The sequence below is a fragment of the Pelodiscus sinensis genome, chromosome 9 (genome assembly GCF_049634645.1).
Source record: "Pelodiscus sinensis isolate JC-2024 chromosome 9, ASM4963464v1, whole genome shotgun sequence".
Lineage (NCBI taxonomy): Eukaryota > Metazoa > Chordata > Testudines > Trionychidae > Pelodiscus > Pelodiscus sinensis.
The window spans coordinates 1,086,910-1,106,688 of record NC_134719.1 but is presented as its reverse complement, the minus strand read 5'-3'; the positions used below and the strand labels follow the sequence as shown (position 1 = coordinate 1,106,688).

At 65.9% G+C, this 19,779-nt stretch overlaps 1 protein-coding gene across 2 annotated transcripts in view; it reads right to left on the bottom strand.

Annotated features, from left to right (window-relative positions):
* Positions 1–2,716: 2,716 nt before the first annotated feature.
* The window catches only part of BTBD19 (BTB domain containing 19), a 53,386-nt gene continuing 36,323 nt past the window's right edge, over positions 2,717–19,779 (bottom strand). The window contains exons 5-8 of one of the 2 annotated variants that reach the window (XM_075935833.1): positions 6,159–6,227; positions 5,461–5,592; positions 4,741–4,866; positions 2,717–3,647 (exon numbers count right to left, since the gene is read on the bottom strand). In XM_075935833.1, coding sequence (XP_075791948.1) covers positions 3,525–3,647; positions 4,741–4,866; positions 5,461–5,592; positions 6,159–6,227 — 450 coding nt within the window. In that variant the 3' untranslated portion in view covers positions 2,717–3,524. The remainder of the gene's footprint in view (positions 3,648–4,740; positions 4,867–5,460; positions 5,593–6,158; positions 6,228–19,779) is intronic. The other variant, XM_075935834.1, reaches the window with a different exon arrangement.

Here is a 19,779-nt window from a genome sequence, read left to right as displayed (position 1 = left end):
CTCTCTCCCCTCTCCGGCCTGAGCCCCGCTTCGGCGGCGAGGAGCCCGGCGGCGCTGCTGCACCCCGACTCCCGACTCCCGACCCCGCCGGCGCTCTCCCCGGCTGCGGCCCGCACACCCGGCAGGGGCTGGCTCGGGCGGGGGCCGCCACTCGGGAGGCACCGGCTCCGTGCGGCTTCCGCTCTCGCCCCCCCCATCCCCCGACACCCCGGCCCAGCCGGGCCGGGCGCATCCGGAGCACACGGGGGGGCAAGAAGGAAGCGGGGGCGGGGTGGGGTGGGGTGGGGGGGGAGAAGGCAGGAGCCCTCCGGGGAGGCACAGGAATCTTCCCCCCTCCCACTAGGAGAAGCATCCGCCCTTTCCGCTCCCCCTCCCGCACACGCGCACACGCCCCACACCTCCAGCCCTCCTGGCTAACCCCGGGCACGTCACCCCACCTCTTCCGGGCCTCCCTTCTCCCTTTGGCAAAATGGGGCTGCTGAGGCTTCCCTCCCTGGCAGCAGGGGCGGATGAGAGTTCTGCGGGGGGGCCTTTGGAGAAAACATAGAAAAAAGGGGTCATCCCACCCCTGTGCCCACTCCTCATGGGCTGTGTGTAGACTGGCCACGTTTTCCGGAAAAACAGCCGCTTTTCCGGAAAAACTTGCCAGCTGCCGTCTACACTGGCCGCTTGAATTTCCGCAAAAGCACTGATCTCATGGAAGATTGTCGGTGCTTTTGCGGAAATACTATGCTGCTCCCGTTTGGGTAAAGTCTTTTTCCGAAAGACTTTTGCGCAAAAGGGCCAGTGTAGACAGCAGAGATTTATTTTCCGGTGGGGCGGGGTTTAGCGCGGGGCGTCGGGGGCGCGTGGCCCGGGGCCGAGGGAGTCTCCCGCGCACCTCTGAGCGGCTCCCTGGGTGCCAGGTAGAGTTGCCCCCGGCTCCTCGCTGCACCCCAGGATCCGGATGGGGCGGCTCCCCCTTTGCGTCGGCAGCGTCGCCCAGAGATCGGGGGGGGGACACGGGCTCAGGTGCGGGGGGGGCGTGCCTCCCCCCGCCCAGCTCTGTGCCAGCCCCGACCAAGGGGCCACACCGGGCCGGGCGTGTGTGGCCGGCTGCTGGAACCGCACCCTGGACCTGGCCAGGCTGGGCACGAGCTGCCTCCTACCCCCTGCCCCTAGGGTCTCTGGGCTCCAGAGCCACCGGGAGCAAAGCCCTCGGGGTGGGGGCAGGGAACACCGTGTGCCAGCCCCAAGCTCGGATCCGGGGCGGGGGGCCCCTCCTGAGCCCCACTCAGCCGTATCAGAGGCACCAGTGAGAGAGGCAGGGCTGTGGGCTGGGAGTGAGGGGCTCTGGCAGAGCTGGGTGATGGGGGGAGCCAAGGGCTGGGCTAGCAGGGGCTGCCTTGTGGGGTGAGGGGCGCCAGCAGTGCCAGCCATAGCAAGGCAGGCAGAGCAGCAGAGGGCGCTGCAGGCTGGGCACAGCTGGGGGGTGCACACAGGGCCCCAGATCTTGCTCTGCAGCTGGTTCAAGCCAAGGAGTCATCTCACCCTGGCCCGGGGCGTGAAGCAGGCTCCTAGGCGGGGGCGGGCTCTCAGGGCACCTGTTCACGCCAGCTGATGCTGAGCCCCTGTGGTCCTGCCTGGTCCAGCTACCTGCGTGAGGGGTCCAGGCAGCCCTGTGGGGCGGGGGGAGGGCAGGTGCTGGGCTCTCTCTTTCAGCTGCTGATCACTCAGCTGCACGGGGGCCCGATCAGGGGAAGATCAAGGGCCCAATCCTGCCCCGGCCCTGCTGACCAGTCCCCTGCGCACACGGAGGGTGAGTGAGTCTCTGAGGCGCAATGTGCTGGAGGACGAGCACCCGAGACCCTGCCTCTGGGGCTGCCACCTCTGGGGTCCCCAAACACCAGGCCTGGGGAGGTGCTGCCGAGCCCACAGGCCTGGCCACTGGCCATGTGCCTGAGGCCCCTGCCTGCTTCCCCCAGCCGGCAGCCTGGCCAGAACGACTCTCCTGTGACCACGTGGGCGGATGGCAGCCCTGCCGCCGTGCCCGGCTCTGGTGCCTTGGGTCTCAGCGCTGCCCAGAGGCCCCCTGCTCCCGTGGCTGTTTGCCGGCCTGGTGATTGGGGGCGTAGCTCACCTCTTTGCACCCCTCTGAGCACGCCCATAGTGCAGGCACGACTGACAGCAGTGCAGGGTGACTGGCACGTGGGCCAGCCCAGTGCGGCTGAGCCAGGGGCCGGATCCCAGCGCTGCTGAGGCCCAGGCCTGCGCCTTCCTCTCCCTGCGTCAGCTGATGAGTCAGTGCATGCCAGAGGGTTTCCCTGAGGGCATCCTGCCAGGCCTCTGCTCCAGGGCCACTTAGCAACCCACACCCCAAACAAACACCAGTTGCAGCCTGCCCCTCCTTACCTGCACTCAGCTGCTGGGCCCTTCCGGTGCCCGGGCCAGAGCAGGGCGAGGTCCCCCCACACCCGGTCATGGAAAGAGCAGGGCGTGGTGCCTCCCCAGGAATGCTCCCCCCACCGGGCACTAGGGACAGGAAAGGCCATCCATGGGTAGCTCCTCACCAGATCCCCCAGTGGCCCCCAGTCCTTCTCTGCAACCCCTGTTAGCACAGCCCTGGGCTCCCCCCACCCCCCAGCTCCACCACGGCCTCTCACTCCCAACCCGCAGCCCCTGCCAGCCCAGCCCTGGGCTCCCCCGCGGAGCTGAAATCAAGGTGCTGACTCGGCAGGGAGATCCATGGAGCTTTATTGCTGCTGCCTGCTCTTCAGGGCAGCCCCACGGAAAGTGGGGGCTGAGTCCCTCCTTCGGTGGCCTGGTGAACAGGTGAGGGGGTGGCGGGGCCCTGGGGCCTGCGGGGTCCAACCTGGGATCATACACATGGTTGGGGGCCACTGCCTTGGAGCAGTCCCTGGGCTGTGGGAGATGCCAACCGGACCTTCCCCAGCCCCACACAAGTTCAGGCTCGGATGTGGGGCAGCTGTGTCAGCCCCCTCGCCCTCCCATCTGGGCCACAGGAAAATCCAGGCCTGTCCCAGTCCACCTCCTGGCCATGGGGTGATCAGCTGAGGGAGTCTCAGCCCATCCATCCGTGACCCAATAGGAGATGATGGGGGAGCTTCCACCCAGCACCGCTCTGCCCCACAAACTCTGCAGTGGCAGCTGGGCGGCCTGACTGGCCTGTATGGCAAACCCTGTACCCAGGGCCGCTGGGGGCAGGGGCTGGCGGTGCCTTGCAGACACGGGTGGAGCAGGCAGAGCCTGGCCTGACGATCAGGCTGTTTTGGGGCACAGCACGGGGCCGAAGGGCATGGGGCTCCCGAGGCTGGCACAATGGGCGCCCCAGGCCAGCCCTCAGCTCTGGCACAACGGGCGCCCCAGGCCAGCCCTCAGCTCTGGCACAACGGGCGCCCCAGGTCAGCCCTCAGCTCTGGCACAACGGGCGCCCCAGGCCAGCGGCGCCCCTCAGCCCAGAGACGAGCGAACAGCCGGTCCCTGCCCCCCGGCCGTGCCCGGAGCCGGAGGCTGGCGGCCCCCCTTCATGCGAGGTAGCTGTGGTGCTCCCGGGGCTGGGTGCCCCTGCGGCGCTGGCACAGTTGGGACGGTGCCCCCCTGCCCTTCCGCAGCACGTGGCACTTCCAGGCCTCAGCGATGCCCTCGACCTGCGGGAGAGACGCCAGGGCCCTGAGCAGGCAGCTCCCAGCCAGGGGGCGATGGGCACAGGGCCTGGCACCAGGGGGGCAGGGCAGGGCTGGGCGGGGACAGGAAGGGAGATACGGCTGGTGCGTAGCACGAGGTCCAGGAGCTGGGTCAGTGCCAGGAACATTCCTGCTTCTCCCTGGCAGCAGCTTCCTGACCCTGGTCCCTCGGCATCTCGCCAGCCGCTCCCCATCTTGGGGGCGCTGTCCAGACCCACCCCAGGCAAGGGGCGGCCCGAGTACCTGCAGCGAGTCCCACAGGGCCGAGCCCTCCCTCCGAAATGGCCGGCCAGGCCTTTCCAAGGGCCTGATCTCAGCCAGAGGTGTATGGACAGACAGCCGGACACAGACACAGCTGAACAGACAGACAGCCAGGAGCGCGTGGGCAGACAGACGGACACAAACATAGCTGAGGACGCATGGGCAGACAGATGGACACAGGCCCAGCGGGGGACACGGGGGCGGACAGATGGACACAGGCCCATTGGGGGGCGCGGGGGCAGAGGGACGGACACGGGCCCAGCGGGGGGCGTGGGGGCAGACGGACGGACACGGGCCCAGCGGGGGGCGCGGGGGCAGACAGACGGACACGGGCCCAGCGGGGGGCGCGGGGGCAGACGGACGGACCCAGACCCAGCGGGGGGGCGCGGGGACAGACAGACGGACACGGGCCCAGCGGGGGGCGCAGGGACAGACGGACGGACCCAGACCCAGAGGGGGGCGGCGGGGGCAGACAGACGGACACGGGCCCAGCGGGGGGGCGTGGGGGCAGACAGACGGACACGGGCCCAGCGGGGGGCGCAGGGACAGACGGACGGACCCAGACCCAGAGGGGGGCGGCGGGGGCAGACAGACGGACACGGGCCCAGCGGGGGGCGTGGGGGCAGACAGACGGACACGGGCCCAGCTGGGGGGCGCGGGGGCAGACAGACGGACGCGGGCCCAGCGGGGGGCGCGGGGGCAGACAGACGGACGCGGGCCCAGCGGGGGGCGGCGGGGGCAGACAGACGGACACAGACCCAGCGGGGGATGCAGGGTTGCAGCCAGCAGCGCTCACCGGGATGAGCGGATCCTTCTGGTTGAGGCTCTCCAGGGCTGCGAGCTCGCGGGGCGACAGCAGGGGCAGGCGGAGCTCGCGCACCGGCAGCGCCGCCACCTCGGCCACGGGGCGCGCCAGCACGGCCTGGAACAGAGCGCGGGGTCAGGCCGTGCTGGGGGGGCACAATGGGATGGGCAGGGCTTGGCATCACTGGGCTTGTGCCCCAGAGACTGCACAGGTGCCCTCACCTCGGACCCCCCGGGGGCGGGGCTGGCACAACCAAGCCTGCCTGCTGGCCGGGCGCGGAGATGCCTGCTGGGGCCACGGGCCGCACGAGCCACGTGGCACAAGGCCTATAAAGGCAGCTGCAGCGTCTCCATCCTGCCTTCGGTCCGGCTCCCTAAGCTCTGAGCAAAGGGCTGAATGACCCAGCCAGGTCGGGGACGTGTCCAGCTGGCAAACCCCCCAGGGCCGCTAGGAACCCGACGGCGTCCGAGGGGGGTCTCCGGAGGCTCCCAGGGGATACTGACGCACTGGGAGAGGTGTGGGGTCTGTGGATTAGCATCGGGACGCAGGTCCATTCCCAGCTCTGCCAGGCACTCGCTGGGTGACCATCCCTGCCCGCCCCCCGGGCTGGTGGCGACCCCAGCCAGCATCCCTGGGGTGGGGGCTGAGATACCCACAGGAGTCCCTGGCCTGTGTCCACGGTCTGAGCAATGCCCCCCCCCCAGCACTCACCGAGCTGACGTGGGCCCATTCCCGCACGGCCCGGATGAGGTCCGGCTCGTCGATGGCCAGCCGGTCACTGCGGAGCACGGCCACCAGCGCCGCGGCCGACAGCTCGTGGAAACCCTGCGTCCGCACCACCTCCTGCGTCGCCAGACGGGCTGGGTCAGGCCTGGCACGGGGCAGGCACCGAGCCCTTCCCCATGCTGCCCTGCTATGGACCCTGCTGCCCTGCCCCATCCCGCCACCCCTAGACCCGCCCCATCTCGCCAGACTCTGCCACGCCCCTTCTCACCACCCTGTGCCTCACCCCAGCCTGCTGCACCTCTGCCCTGCCCACCCTCTGGGGACTCATTGACCTTAGGGACAGAAGGGGCCCTGGGACCCCCCAAGTGAAGCTCAGCCCCAGCCCAGCACCGCCTGCGTGCCCTAGAGCCCCTGGCTTCGTGCCCCTGTATCCCCATCCCAGCTACCACTGTGGCCCAGCACCCGCTGCCCTCCAGACCCCTCCTACTGGCTGCTCAGGGTCCCGGCCCAGGGCCTGTCAGGCTGGGCACTGGGTGATGGGGAGGGGGGGGGTACTGCCAGAGCTCATGGGGGCAGGCCAACGCCCAGCCCCTCTGGGCTCTTAGCTCCCCGGGTTGCGGTGCCCAGCCACACCCAGCCGCCCGTGCCCCTGGTGCTGCTGCCCGGTGCCGGTGTGCACGCACCCGCGTGTGGTCCTCCACAAACGCCAGGCAGTGCTCCTGCAGGTCCGCCTGCCCGAAGGTCACAGCCGCCTGTGGGGGGAGCAGGCAGACAGCTGGAGAGGGGCTGCGGGCTAAGTTTGAGGGCACCAGCGGAACTGGGGGGGCCCCCTGCCCCCTCCCTGGAGAGGCTCGGCTCAGCTCTGCTGGGGGACTGCGGGGCCTGGGCTCTGGGGCACCCCATTGCGCTGCCCGGTGGGGGGCTGCCCTGCTCCAGGGAGTTGCAGGCCAGGGCAGCACAATAGCCGGGGCGGCTTTGCAGGGGTCCCCGCCCCACAGCGCACCCAGCTGGCTGCAGCCTGGAGGCCCTGGGCAAGGGTGGGAGGGGCGTTGAGCGAGGCTGCTGCTCTGGCGGGGGGCAGAGGGGAGCGCTGCCAGGGCCAGGAATCCCAGCACTGCCGCTGGCATCTCTCTGGGCATCTGAAACGGCAGAGAGCGAGCCGGGGCGGGCGGTTCTCGGCTGGGGCTGGGGCTGGCTCCTGTGGGGCACGGGCCATGTGCACAGACAGCTAAAACACACCCACAGCACACAGCCACACAACACACAGCACTACAGCGCACACAGCACGCAGATCCACACACAGCCCAGAGACAAGCAGACACACAGCACACAGCCACACAACACACAGCACTACAGCGCACACAGCACGCAGATCCACACACAGCCCAGAGACAAGCAGACACACAGCACACAGCCACACAACACACAGCACTACAGCGCACACAGCACGCAGATCCACACACAGCCCAGAGACAAGCAGACACACAGCACACAGCCACACAACACACAGCACTACAGCGCACACAGCACGCAGATCCACACACAGCCCAGAGACAAGCAGACACACAGCACACAGACACACAGCACGCAGATCCACACACAGTCCAGAGACAAGCAGACACATGGCACACAGACACATAACACACAGATCCACACACAGCCCAGAGACAAGCAGACACACAGACACACAACACACAGATCCACACACAGCCCAGAGACAAGCAGACACATGGCACACAGACACATAACACACAGATCCACACACAGCCCAGAGACAAGCAGACACATGGCACACAGACACACAACACACAGATCCACACACAGCCCAGAGACAAGCAGACACACAGCACACAGCCACACAACACACAGCACTACAGCGCACACAGCACGCAGATCCACACACAGCCCAGAGACAAGCAGACACACAGCACACAGACACACAGCACGCAGATCCACACACAGTCCAGAGACAAGCAGACACATGGCACACAGACACATAACACACAGATCCACACACAGCCCAGAGACAAGCAGACACACAGACACACAACACACAGATCCACACACAGCCCAGAGACAAGCAGACACATGGCACACAGACACATAACACACAGATCCACACACAGCCCAGAGACAAGCAGACACATGGCACACAGCTACACAACACACACACACAGCCACACACAGCACAGAGACAAGTGGCCACATAGTACACAGACATTCACACAGAGCACACAGATATACACTATGTAGCACTATAGTGCACACACACAGCACACAGACAGTTACACGCTCAGTACGCTCCCATACACATGGCAGACACACACACGTCATGCATACACAGACACACACAGGTAGAGACATAGCAATGCATTGCACGCAGAGCACAGACACGCAGAAATACACAATGCGCACACACAGTAGTACAATGCGCACACACACACGTCATGCACACACAGGTAGAGACATTGCAATGCATTGCAGCAGAGCACAGACACGCAGAAATACACAACGCGCACACACAGTAGTACAATGCGCACACACACACACACACACACACACAGGTGCGCACATGCCCTGCCTCCGGTCTGGCCCTGGCAGGTCCTTGGCTCCTGCAGGCCAATGCTCAGGAATTCAGTGTGCAGGAGCAGCCAGCAGGGGGCGCCCCAGGACCGGAGCTGGCGCCGCTGCTGGCCGGCCCGAGGCAGAGCAGGGCTGTAACCTGTCCCTGCGCCCCCCTCGGGCTCTAGCGCTCCCGGCCCAGCCGTGCCACAACCGGCCGGGGGTGGTGTTAGGGGGCGCAAGCAGGGCAGCTGCCCAGGGCCCCACGCTGCCGGGACCCCAGATTTCACCCCCAGGGATGAGGCTTTGGCTAGTGCCTGGGCAGCCCCCCCCAAACTGCTCGCAGGCCCGTGGGGGCCCGGACCCCCGGTGCTATTTCACCAGCTCTGCCTGCCGCTAGCGAGGGGTCTGGGGAGCCTCTTCCCCAGCAGCTCGGCTCTGCCACGGCTCAGCGTCCTTGGGAGAAGCCCCCCATGTCAGATGAGCAGAGACCCCGGGTCACTTTGCTCTGCGGCGGGGGGTACCGGCTGGTGTGAGCTGGTGCCCAGTGGGGATTCTCTGGAAGCCTTTAGCCCACGGATTGGGGGCGGCCGGGGCTCAGCCTCCAGTGACGGAGGTTCCCCTGTTCCATCGGCCGACAGGCCTTTCGGTCGGGGCCTTTGTCCAGATTTAACCGAAATCTGCTGGCGGGAACTTGAGCCCGTGGCCGCTTGTGCTGCCTCTGGGGCCCGAGAGCAGCCTTTCGCCCATGGCTGCCCTGTCCCCTCCAGCTCTTCCACCTGAACCACCGCCGGGGCTCTCCCGGGTCCTGTCCCAGCCCGTACCGCACATGTGTGTATCCGTGTGCGTGTGTGTTCCCAGCCACGGGGGCACGTATGTGTGTGTGTGACTGATCACGTGCATGTAGGTCCTGGTGTGTACCCGACTGTGTGTGTGCATGGGTACCCAGCCATCTGTGTGCGTGTGTGCGGGGGCTCATGTCCCTGACTGTGCGTATGTTGTGACACGCTGTTGTGCCCCGGCGGTTACTAGGACAAACAGGCCCAGCCCGGGGGCCGGATGACCACAGCGCGGGCAAGCGCTTTGGTTCTAATGCCTCCAGTCAACAGCCTCTCGCCACAGAGTAAACAGGAAACGCCTGACTTGCCACAGCAGCAACGTCAGCGCGGCCGCGAACACGCCCGGGGAGCAGAGCACCAGGGCCCAGCCGGGAACGCGCCCGGGGGAGCAGAGCGCCAGGGCCCGGCGGGGAACACGCCCGGGGGAGCAGAGCGCCAGGGCCCAGCCGGGAACGCGCCCGCGGGAGCAGAGCGCCAGGGCCCAGCCGGGAACGCGCCCGGGGGAGCAGAGCGCCAGGGCCCGGCGGGGAACGCGCCCGGGGGAGAAGAGCGCCAGGGCCCGGCGGGGAACGCGCCCGGGGGAGAAGAGCGCCAGGGCCCGGCGGGGAACACACCTGGGGGAGCAGAGCGCCAGGGCCTAGCCGGGAACGCGCCCGGGGGAGCAGAGCGCCAGGGCCTGGCGGGGAACGCGCCCGGGGGAGAAGAGCGCCAGGGCCCGGCGGGGAACACACCTGGGGGAGCAGAGCGCCAGGGCCTAGCCGGGAACGCGCCCGGGGGAGCAGAGCGCCAGGGCCCGGCGGGGAACGCGCCCGGGGGAGAAGAGCGCCAGGGCCCGGCGGGGAACGCGCCCGGGGGAGCAGAGCGCCAGGGCCTGGCGGGGAACACACCTGGGGGAGCAGAGCGCCAGGGCCTAGCCGGGAACGCGCCCGGGGGAGCAGAGCGCCAGGGCCTGGCGGGGAACACACCTGGGGGAGCAGAGCGCTAGGGCCCGGCGGGGAACACACCCGGGGGAGCAGAGCGCCAGGGCCCAGCCGGGAACGCGCCCAGGGGAGCAGAGCGCCAGGGCCCGGCCGGGAACGGGCCCAGGGGAGCAGAGCGCCAGGGCCCGGCGGGGAACGCGCCCGGGGGAGCAGAGCACCAGGGCCCGGCGGGGAACACACCCGGGGGAGCAGAGCGCCAGGGCCCGGCAGGAAACACACCTGGGGAAGCAGAGCGCCAGGGCCCGGCGGGGAACGCGCCCGGGGGAGCAGAGCGCCAGGGCCCGGCGGGGAACGCGCCCGGGGGAGCAGAGCGCCAGGGCCCGGCCGGGAACGCGCCCAGGGGAGCAGAGCGCCAGGGCCCGGCGGGGAACGCGCCCGGGGGAGCAGAGCGCCAGGGCCCGGCGGGGAACGCGCCCGAGGGAGCAGAGCGCCAGGGCCCGGCGGGGAACACGCCCGGGGGAGCAGAGCGCCAGGGCCCGGCCGGGAACACGCCCAGGGGAGCAGAGCGCCAGGGCCCGGCGGGGAACGCGCCCTGGGGAGCAGAGCGCCAGGGCCCAGCCGGGAACGCGCCCAGGGGAGCAGAGCGCCAGGGCCCGGCCGGGAACGGGCCCAGGGGAGCAGAGCGCCAGGGCCCGGCGGGGAACGCGCCCGGGGGAGCAGAGCACCAGGGCCCGGCGGGGAACACACCCGGGGGAGCAGAGCGCCAGGGCCCGGCAGGAAACACACCTGGGGAAGCAGAGCGCCAGGGCCCGGCGGGGAACGCGCCCGGGGGAGCAGAGCGCCAGGGCCCGGCGGGGAACGCGCCCGGGGGAGCAGAGCGCCAGGGCCCGGCCGGGAACGCGCCCAGGGGAGCAGAGCGCCAGGGCCCGGCGGGGAACACGCCCGGGGGAGCAGAGCGCCAGGGCCCGGCCGGGAACGCGCCCAGGGGAGCAGAGCGCCAGGGCCCGGCGGGGAACGCGCCCTGGGGAGCAGAGCGCCAGGGCCCGGCGGGGAACGCGCCCGGGGAAGCAGAGCGCCAGGGCCCGGCCGGGAACGCGCCCGGGGGAGCAGAGCGCCAGGGCCCGGCGGGGAACGCGCCCGGGGGAGCAGAGCGCCAGGGCCCGGCGGGGAACGTGCCCAGGGGAGCAGAGCGCCAGGGCCCGGCCGGGAACGCGCCCAGGGAAGCAGAGCGCCAGGGCCCGGCCGGGAACGCGCCCAGGGGAGCAGAGCGCCAGGGCCCGGCGGGGAATGTGCCCTGGGGAGCAGAGCGCCAGGGCCCGGCGGGGAACACGCCCGGGGGAGCAGAGCGCCAGGGCCCGGCCGGGAACGCGCCCGGGGGAGCAGAGCGCCAGGGCCCGGCCGGGAACGCGCCCAGGGGAGCAGAGCGCCAGGGCCCGGCCGGGAACGCGCCCAGGGGAGCAGAGCGCCAGGGCCCGGCCGGGAACGCGCCCAGGGGAGCAGAGCGCCAGGGCCCGGCCGGGAACGCGCCCGGGGGAGCAGAGCGCCAGGGCCCGGCCGGGAACGCGCCCGGGGGAGCAGAGCGCCAGGGCCCGGCCGGGAACGCGCCCGGGGGAGCAGAGCGCCAGGGCCCGGTGGGGAACATGCCCATTTAGCCCCAGCTGGCTTCCCCACCCCGCCAGTGCAGAGGCCTCACAGTCCAGAGCCCCCCCCCCACTTCCCTAGGGCTCCTCTCTGCAGCCGTCAGTCTCCTGCTCTCCGGGGCCGGCTGGGACCGCGTGAGAACCGAGCGAGAAGGTGGGTTATGGGCTGTGGAGAGACGCCCCCCACATGGCCCACCCCCAGCCCCTCGACTGCACTCAGCACCCCCTCCCCTCCAGTGAAAAATACCCCTCCCCCTCCTACGCTCACTGGCCAATCTCCCCCCCTTCCTGGGGACGGGCTGCCCGCCCCACCCTTCCAGCAATGCCTGAGCCCCCAGCAACCCGCTCAGCAGCCCAGCCGCCCTGAGCCCAACGCCACGGGCAGCTGCCCAGACAGGACCCTGGCACACTCAGCAGCCCCAATACACCGCTGCCCCGCTGATTGGAGGGGGTGCCCAGCTGCCACCCAGCTGCTGTTGCCCCTGGGGGGCGGGGGCTGCGTGCCACTGAGCGGTGGTCCAGGTCCAGGGCCCGGGTTATTGGTCGCAGGTCGCACGGTGGCACCACGGCCCTGCCCTGACCCTGCTGCCGAGTGACGCCCGTTCCGTGGCAATCCCCTGCGGACGGGCCGGAGAGGGAGTCCCTGGCAGCCGGGCCTGGCTGGGGACATGGGCAGCAGCAGCTGCACTCACGGGCAGGGTGGCCATCCGGAGCCCCCAGCGTAGCGCCCGCCTCCGGGTGCAGCCCCGGCTCAGCCAGGAGGAGCAGCAGTCTGCCTAGATCAGTGCCTGGCGCGGGCGGAGACAGGGCACCAGGCTGACCTGGCTGGGGATTCCGGGGCAGCTGGCTCCGACGACCCCTCAGCGCCACTGTGGGGCAGAGGGGCCATGTCTAGGGGAGAAGGGGCCCCTAGACCTCCACTGCTCATCCCCGGCCAGCTGCAGAGACTGACGGCCGGTCGCCCCGCCCCGGGGGCAGCTCCGTGCACACGTCAGCCACGCCTGTCCCGAACGTGGAGCCGGGGGAACCCCCTGGGGCGGCTCCTTCCCCTCCCGGCGGATTGTTCCACGCGCACCAGGCCCCAACCGTCCCTTCGCGCACCGGCACTTTCCAGGGCACCTGACGCTGGTTTCCCCTCCAGCTGCTTTCCGCTGAGCAGCACTTCACGTGGCGCCAGCCACCCGGGCCAGGGAAATCCTGCTGAGACAGACCTGCCCCAGCCGCCTCCGCAACCACAGAGCTGGGTCCCGAAACGCCTGCTCCTCTGCTGAGTGGCAGCAGGCGCCTGGGGCCTGGCGGCTTCCCAGCGCAGGAGAGAGCTGTGACATGGAGCCGGGCTCTACGCTCATATGCCCCCGGCCGGGAGCAGAGCTGGTGATAAGCAGCACCCGGGAGAATCCCGCTGCCTCGACTCCAATCGGAGCCCAAGGCAGAGAGCGAATGCTGCGGCTGCCTGCCCAGCTGCCTCGGCACAGGAGCAAACCCAGGCCTCACCCCACAAGGTCTGCCCAAGACGGAGCATGTGCTCGCACGCTGGGCAGACTAGACCAGCCCCCAGGGATGTCTGCCACCCCGGTACCCTCAGGGGCCCCGGGGCAGCGTGCCCGCCTCAGCAAGGCCTCGGAGGGGGTGGCGGTAGCTGAGGGGACGGACTGTTGGTCCAGCAGCCGGTTCTAGCAGCACAAAGATGGGAGCAGCAGGGCCGGGGCCGGACTCGGCGAAAGGGCAAAGCCCGTGTCCAAGGGCCATGGCGGGAGAACAGAGTCTTCTCCGTGCGGGGCACCTCAGCCACTGCCCCTCTGGCCTGCCCTGGTGCCTGGTGCCAGGCTAGCGGGGGCTCCTCAGCCTGGCAGCTGATTTCCAGGCCCAGAGCCGGGCCGCAGCCCCCTCTGCCCAGCCTGGCGCTCCGGGCACCGGGCCCTGCCTGCCCATGTCTTGCGGCCATGGCAGTGGGGGGGGGGGCTGATGCCCACGAGGGTCAAGTCCCACGCGGGCAGCGCCGAGAGCGGCCCGGCTGGGAACCGGCTCTTCCCCGGGACCCCCCGGCTTGCCAGGGCTGTGCGTCGGGCCCTTTGAGTGACTCCTGACTGCCCCGGCGCAGGCCTCACGGCTGCCGGGAGCAGCGTTTCCGTGGAACAGAAACCCCAGTGTCAGCGTGTTCTCTGGGGCCTCCTCCTCGCCGCCAGCCCTGCTCTGAGACACTCTCTGAATCAATCAGCAGCCGCCAGCATCTTGCAGGCTGCAGGGGAAAATCTCCCTGGGCCTCAAAAAGCTGCCAGCTTCCCCTCCCATCTCGCGAGTCACCTTCCCTGTCCCCGCCCTGCCCTCACAGACCTGGTTCCCCTCGCTGACTCTGCCCCTGCAACGCCAGGGCTTCCCGCCGGACAGCCCCTCCCCCAAAGAGCTTCCTAAAGGGTAGGGCAGGAAACTGAGGCACAGGGAGGGGCAACGACTTGCCCAAGTTCTCCCAGCAGGCTGACGGCAGAGCCAGGTCTCCAGAGGGAGGGCCAACCCAGTGCTCTACTCACTAGGAAACGCTGTCCTTCTGTTAGCCCCCTGCCCTCAGCCCGCCCCTGCCCTGTAGAGGCAACCTCAACTCTGGTGGCAGAGCTGGGAGCAGGCCAGGCGGAGGGCGCATCTCTCAGGAAGCCGGGGCATCACCAGTCTGCTCTGAAGCGGGTCGCAGGAGACCAACTGCAAGGAGCAGCTTTGTGCCTCAGTTTCCCCTCCACTCGCCAGGCTCAGCTGGCTCCCGTGGCCAGAGCAGGAAACACCTAGCTGAGCAGAGCAGAGCAGGGAACACCCCACTGCCCCCAGGGGGCTTTATTCAGGGCCCGTCTTGCCCTGCCGGCGGCCCACCACCTGGGGCTACTCACAGCCTGAGCCTGGGGGTCCTCTGTTCTCAGGCCCCACCCCAGTCACACAGAGCCCTTCTGTTTGCCACACTGGCTAGCAAGAAGTCGCACCTGCAATCCCCTTAGGCACTCCAGTTCTCCCATGTCACCACCCGCCCTGCTCCCTGTGCAGGTGAGAGGCTGGGAAAACCAACCTCCCCAAAGCAAAAAGGGTTCGTCTGATCCCAAAGGATCCGCCCCATTCCCAGATCAATGTCTAACTTGGGGAATGTCTACACTGCACAGCTATTTCGGGATACCTCCGGTAACCCAAAATAGCGATCTCATGTCTACACAAGCTGCCCATTATTTCACAATATTTTTTGAAATAACGGGTGTGCTATTTCACCATCCTGTTCCACGAGGGATAAGGGATGGCTCGAAATAGAGTGTTATTTTGAAATCTGGCATTGCATAGACATGCCAAATTTCAAAAAAAGCTATTTTGAAATAGTTTCGAAATAAGCTACGCAAATTGCGTATCTTATTTTGAGCTTAGCGTGCTATGTAGACTTTCCCCAAAAAGCATGCTGTGCCAATCCTTTAAGAATCTAACATTTAAGGCGATGTCTACGCTGCCGAGAAAAGTCGGGAAAGATATGCAAATTGGAACCGCAATTTGCGTCTCTTTTTCCACTTTTTTCCAAAAGAGGCTTTTCCGAAATTTGGCCCATCTACACGGGGCCAAAGGGTATGTCTACACTACCCCGCTAGTTCGAACTAGCGGGGTAATGTATGCATACCGCACTTGCTAATGAAGCCCGGGATTTGAATTTCCCGGGCTTCATTAGCATAAGCGGGGAGCCGCCATTTTTAAATCCCCGCTGCTTCGAACCCCGTGTAGCGCGGCTACACGGGGCTCGAACTAGGTAGTTCGGACTAGGGTCCTATTCCGAACTACCGGTACTCCTCGTGAAACGAGGTGTACCGGTAGTTCGGAATAGGCACCCTAGTCCGAACTACCTAGTTCGAGCCCCGTGTAGCCGCGCTACACGGGGTTCGAAGCAGCGGGGATTTAAAAATGGCGGCTCCCCGCTTATGCTAATGAAGCCCGGGAAATTCAAATCCCGGGCTTCATTAGCAAGTGCGGTATGCATACATTACCCCGCTAGTTCGAACTAGCGGGGTAGTGTAGACATACCCAAATTTTGGAAAAAACTCCTCTTTCGGAACATCTCTTATTCCTCTCACCGAAAGGAATACATGGATGCTGAAAGAACACGTCTGCTTTTTTGGAAACTGCTCCGAAAAAGCGGACACATTCCTTGGACACGGCAGAGCTTTTCCAGGATACCTCTGGTACCACAGAAAAACTCTGCAGTCGAGACATAGCGAAAGAAAGAAAGAAAGAAAGAAAGAAAGAAAGAAAGAAAGAAAGAAAGAAAGAAAGAAAGGTTAAAATTGTTAAAGGAATCAAATTCCACACACCAATTGCAAAGTTATTGGTGTATGCATGTAGCAGAGATAGAAAAATCCGCTGTTTTAAATCAAGTCTCTGGACTAGAATGATGGATCGTGAGTCCTTTGTTGGACGCTCCAGTGAATAGCAAAGATTCTCCGGAAGGGAGAAGCCGGATGGAGGACGAAATGGAACAGCCTCCAGGGCCTTTTTTCTCTCCTCGGCCATGCGGAGGGATCTGTGGAAAAGCAGAGCCACAATGGTGCTTGTCACATGAGCAAGTCACCCGTCCATGCCTGACTCGGCCCTTTTGAAGCCGCAGCCCTGGCTCGCAGGCTGGTCTGAGCTCCGCCCAAGGCCGGTTATCAGCCAAGCGCCGCGATTCACTTGCCTGACAGTCCTGTCACGGACCCGATGCTCATGGCGTCGCATGGGCAGAGGCGCCCTCTCCTCCCGGCTCGCCGCCCTGCCTCCCCTCTGTGCTGCCAGCGGCTGGCACCGTCCCTTGTGCCCGTGTGCCCGGGCGCCGCCTCTCGTGTCCCATGCGACGCTAAACACCCAGCGCCCTGCTGGGACACTTGCTGCGAGCCGCACCCGCCGCCCAGGGCAAGGGGGGCCCAGCAGGGCCCATCCAGCCATGGCGGGATTGTTCCCTGCGTCTCGTCGAGCCGGCCGGTGGCCAGTTGGCACCATCTCAGCCACAGGCCGGCACAGCAAGGGCCAGCTCGACCGTTCCCTCTGCGGAGCAAGAGAGCCCCCGGGGAGACCGGCCCCCAGGCGGTGCCCTGGGCTGGGCGAGGGGGATCCCGGCTGCCCATGGGGACCGGCCCGTCTTCGGGAGGGTGGGGGGAGAGACACTCGTCTCAGGTGCCGAGAAGGCCGAGGCCTGTGACGGGCTGGATGGGGAGCTCGCCCTGCCGCGAGTCAGGCTAGTCACACTATGGCCACGGACACACCGGCCTCAGTCTGGACGCTGCAGCCCTTCTCCGGGGCACAGCTGGGCCCCAGCCCTGCGGAGCAGCCTGGCATTTCTCTCAGCCGGGGGGCAAGGCGCCGCCGAGGGGAAAGTGCCCGTGGGTTTGCTGCTGAGGTGCCCAGCTCTGGCAGGCACCTGGAAGCACCACCAGGTCCTCCCTGGTTCCGGCTGCCCCGGATGTGCCCGGCTCAGCCTCCCATCAGCACGTTCTGCCCTCCCACCATCCTCGCCATCCCCCCCCGAGGCCTGGCGCTGCCCCGGCGATCCCCCTGGTGCAATGCCCACCCTGTCTCCAGGCCTAGCACCACGGGGGCGGACAGACCAGTTCCATGTGCTGGGGCGGGGGGGCCAGGCCGGCACAGACCTTCCCTTACATCCCGCGCCCCTGCTCCGCTCCTGACTCCACCACCCCTCTCCTCCGCCTTCCCCCCCGGCTGACCCCTGGCAGGGTGGGAGGGGAGGAGCCCCACTGAGCTGGAGCACAGGGGGTGCCGGGGGCTGCTTGCCCGAGGGGAACATGCCTTGGCTGGGGCCGGGGGAGAGAGCACACGCTGCTTTAACGTCAGCCCGGGGCAAGAGCGTCCCAAGCGCGTCACCAGGCCCAAGGTGTAAACAGCCCCGGCAAAGGTTACTGCACCGCCTTGGGCGCGCGCACCCCACCCCACCCGCACCCGCAGACGGGCTGTTTGCAGCACAACAGGAAGCGAGGGGGAACGGCTCTGACCTCCCTGCGCTATTATTAGCTCCCCGACAAGCGGCTGTTTACATGCCTCTACCCCATGGGGGCTGGGCTCCCAGACCTGCAGGGAGCTCCAGAATGCTCAGGAGGGAGCCCGACAGCCTGCATGTGCAGGGCACCCAGATGCCCCGGTGACGGGCACATGGGCCGAGCTCAGCGCTGCGGGAGGGCACATGGGGCAGAAAGGGCAGGCACAGAGGTGTGCCCAGCAGAAGGTGCCCTGATAGGCCTGAAAGGCATCCCAGAGCCCAGCGGTACCCAGCAGGGCTCTCCACAGGGTGGGGACTCAGCCTCAGCAGACCACAGCCGCCGAGATCCCAGCAAAACACTGGCTACGAACCTGATCCCTCAGGCCCCACGGCGAGGTCACAGTCTCAGCGCTCCCTGGCTCCTGCTCAGACCAGCGGGCTGTGACTTGGGTGGACTGTCATAGGAACACACAGATCACTGTTGCGACCACTGTGATATACTTGCCAAAAAGCTTGTGAAAAGCGTGCCAAGTGAGATGCCCGGATTTACGGATTCTGGTGGTGCTGTTTGTAGGCAGGTAGCATCGGTAGCTACATGTACTTCAAATGTTTGCTTCTGGGAGACACCACCAGGGGCTTGGCCACCGTACCGCGAAAGGAGAACTAGCCAAGTGAATCCCAGCGCTTGACTGACAATGCACCTTGATCCACTTCGAATGGGCTTCTCTGTGAACTCCAGACCCGCGAGGGAGCAACGGTGTCCAGCTGTTGGGCATGGACAGGCGACTTGCTCGCGTGACAAACTCCATCTTGGGATGTACTTCTACCCCGCGAGAACCATGGGAGTCCCTCTGCCTGGCCAAGGAGATATCAAGGGCCCGGGAAGTCCTTCCAGTTTGACTTCAATCTGGCTTCTCACCTCCGGAGGATCTTGACCTACAAGCTGAAGCGAGCTGGTCCTTTGGGATCAGAAGAACTTGTTCTGATTTGGTGAGATTGGTTTTCACAACCTCTCATGTGTCCCAAAGGACTGAATGACCCATCCAATGCAGATGTATTCCAAAGACTTGACTTAAGCCTGCAGATTTACTGCTACAAGACCGCATCAAGAACTTTGCAATTGTTGAATGGATGTGATTCCTTTAACAATTCTTTCTTTCTTTCTTTCTTTCTTTCTTTCTTTCTTTCTTTCTTTCTTTCTTTCTTTCTTTCTTAACTTTTAAATGTTAGTGTCTAAGGGTATGGCTACACTACGCAGTTTTTCTGGGATACCAGAGGTATCCCGGAAGAACTGTTCCACATCTAGGGAACATGTTTGCTCTTCCACTTTTTTTGCGGCCAAATGTTAGAAAAAACATTTCTAGATGGGCCAAATGTTAGAAAAGCCTCTTCCGACAAAAGAATCGGAAAAAGAGCGCATTTTGCGTAGCTTTTTTCCGAAAAACCGGTGTAGTCTAGACAGAGCCTAAAAAGGATTGGCACCAGCATGCTTTATGGGTAAGAGTCTATGTAATAAATTGACCTGGGAATGTGGCTGGTCCTTTGGGATTGGAAGAACTTGTTTGGATTTGGTGAGATTGGTTTTCATGTGTACCAGGAGCCGTTCGGGTGCTGACGCAGGAGAAGCTGCAGTGTTTAAGGGGATTGCGGGTGCGACTTCTTACTAGCCAGTGTGGTGAACAGAAGGGCTCTGTGCGACTGGTTTGGTGCCATAGAGCGGAGGACCCCCAGTCTCGGACTACAAGTAGCCCTTTCTCTAAGCAATCTGTCCTGGATTGACACTCAGCCGTGTGCTTCTGAACCCCTTTATTACAGGGGTGCCAGCCCCCAGGGAGGCCCCCTTTCCCAGCCCTTTGGAGTCACTTGCACCAGGTTTTCTGCCATCACAGGGCTAGGAACTTGCTTTTCTATAACTGAGCCCTGCACCTCGCCGCCTGCGATCCCAGGACGCCAAGAGCCAGGGCTTCAAAGAAAACACGCATGTCCTCGGAGCTGGCACGGGCGGGCCAAAGCTCTGCCTAGGCGCAGATCCCCACGAGCGTTCATGGGGACCCAGGAATCCTCGATGACTCTCGAGGTCCCTTCCAGTCCTCGTATTCTATGATTCTTTGCAGAGTGGAAACCAGGTCAAAGCACAGAGGAGGAATATAAACCCTCTCCCTGCTCACGAGGGAACTAGCTGGATTCACGGCAGGGACCCCCCTTCCTCCCGGGCGCTGGCCTCACCCACTGAACCGTCTGCCCAGGGCATCTCCACAGTCGACTCCTGCCTTACCCCTGCTCTGAGAAGGCAGCATCAGATCTAACCTGCCCTGGCGCTGCCATCGCGCCTGCCTGGGGCCGTGCCACCCACGCAGCTCCCGCAG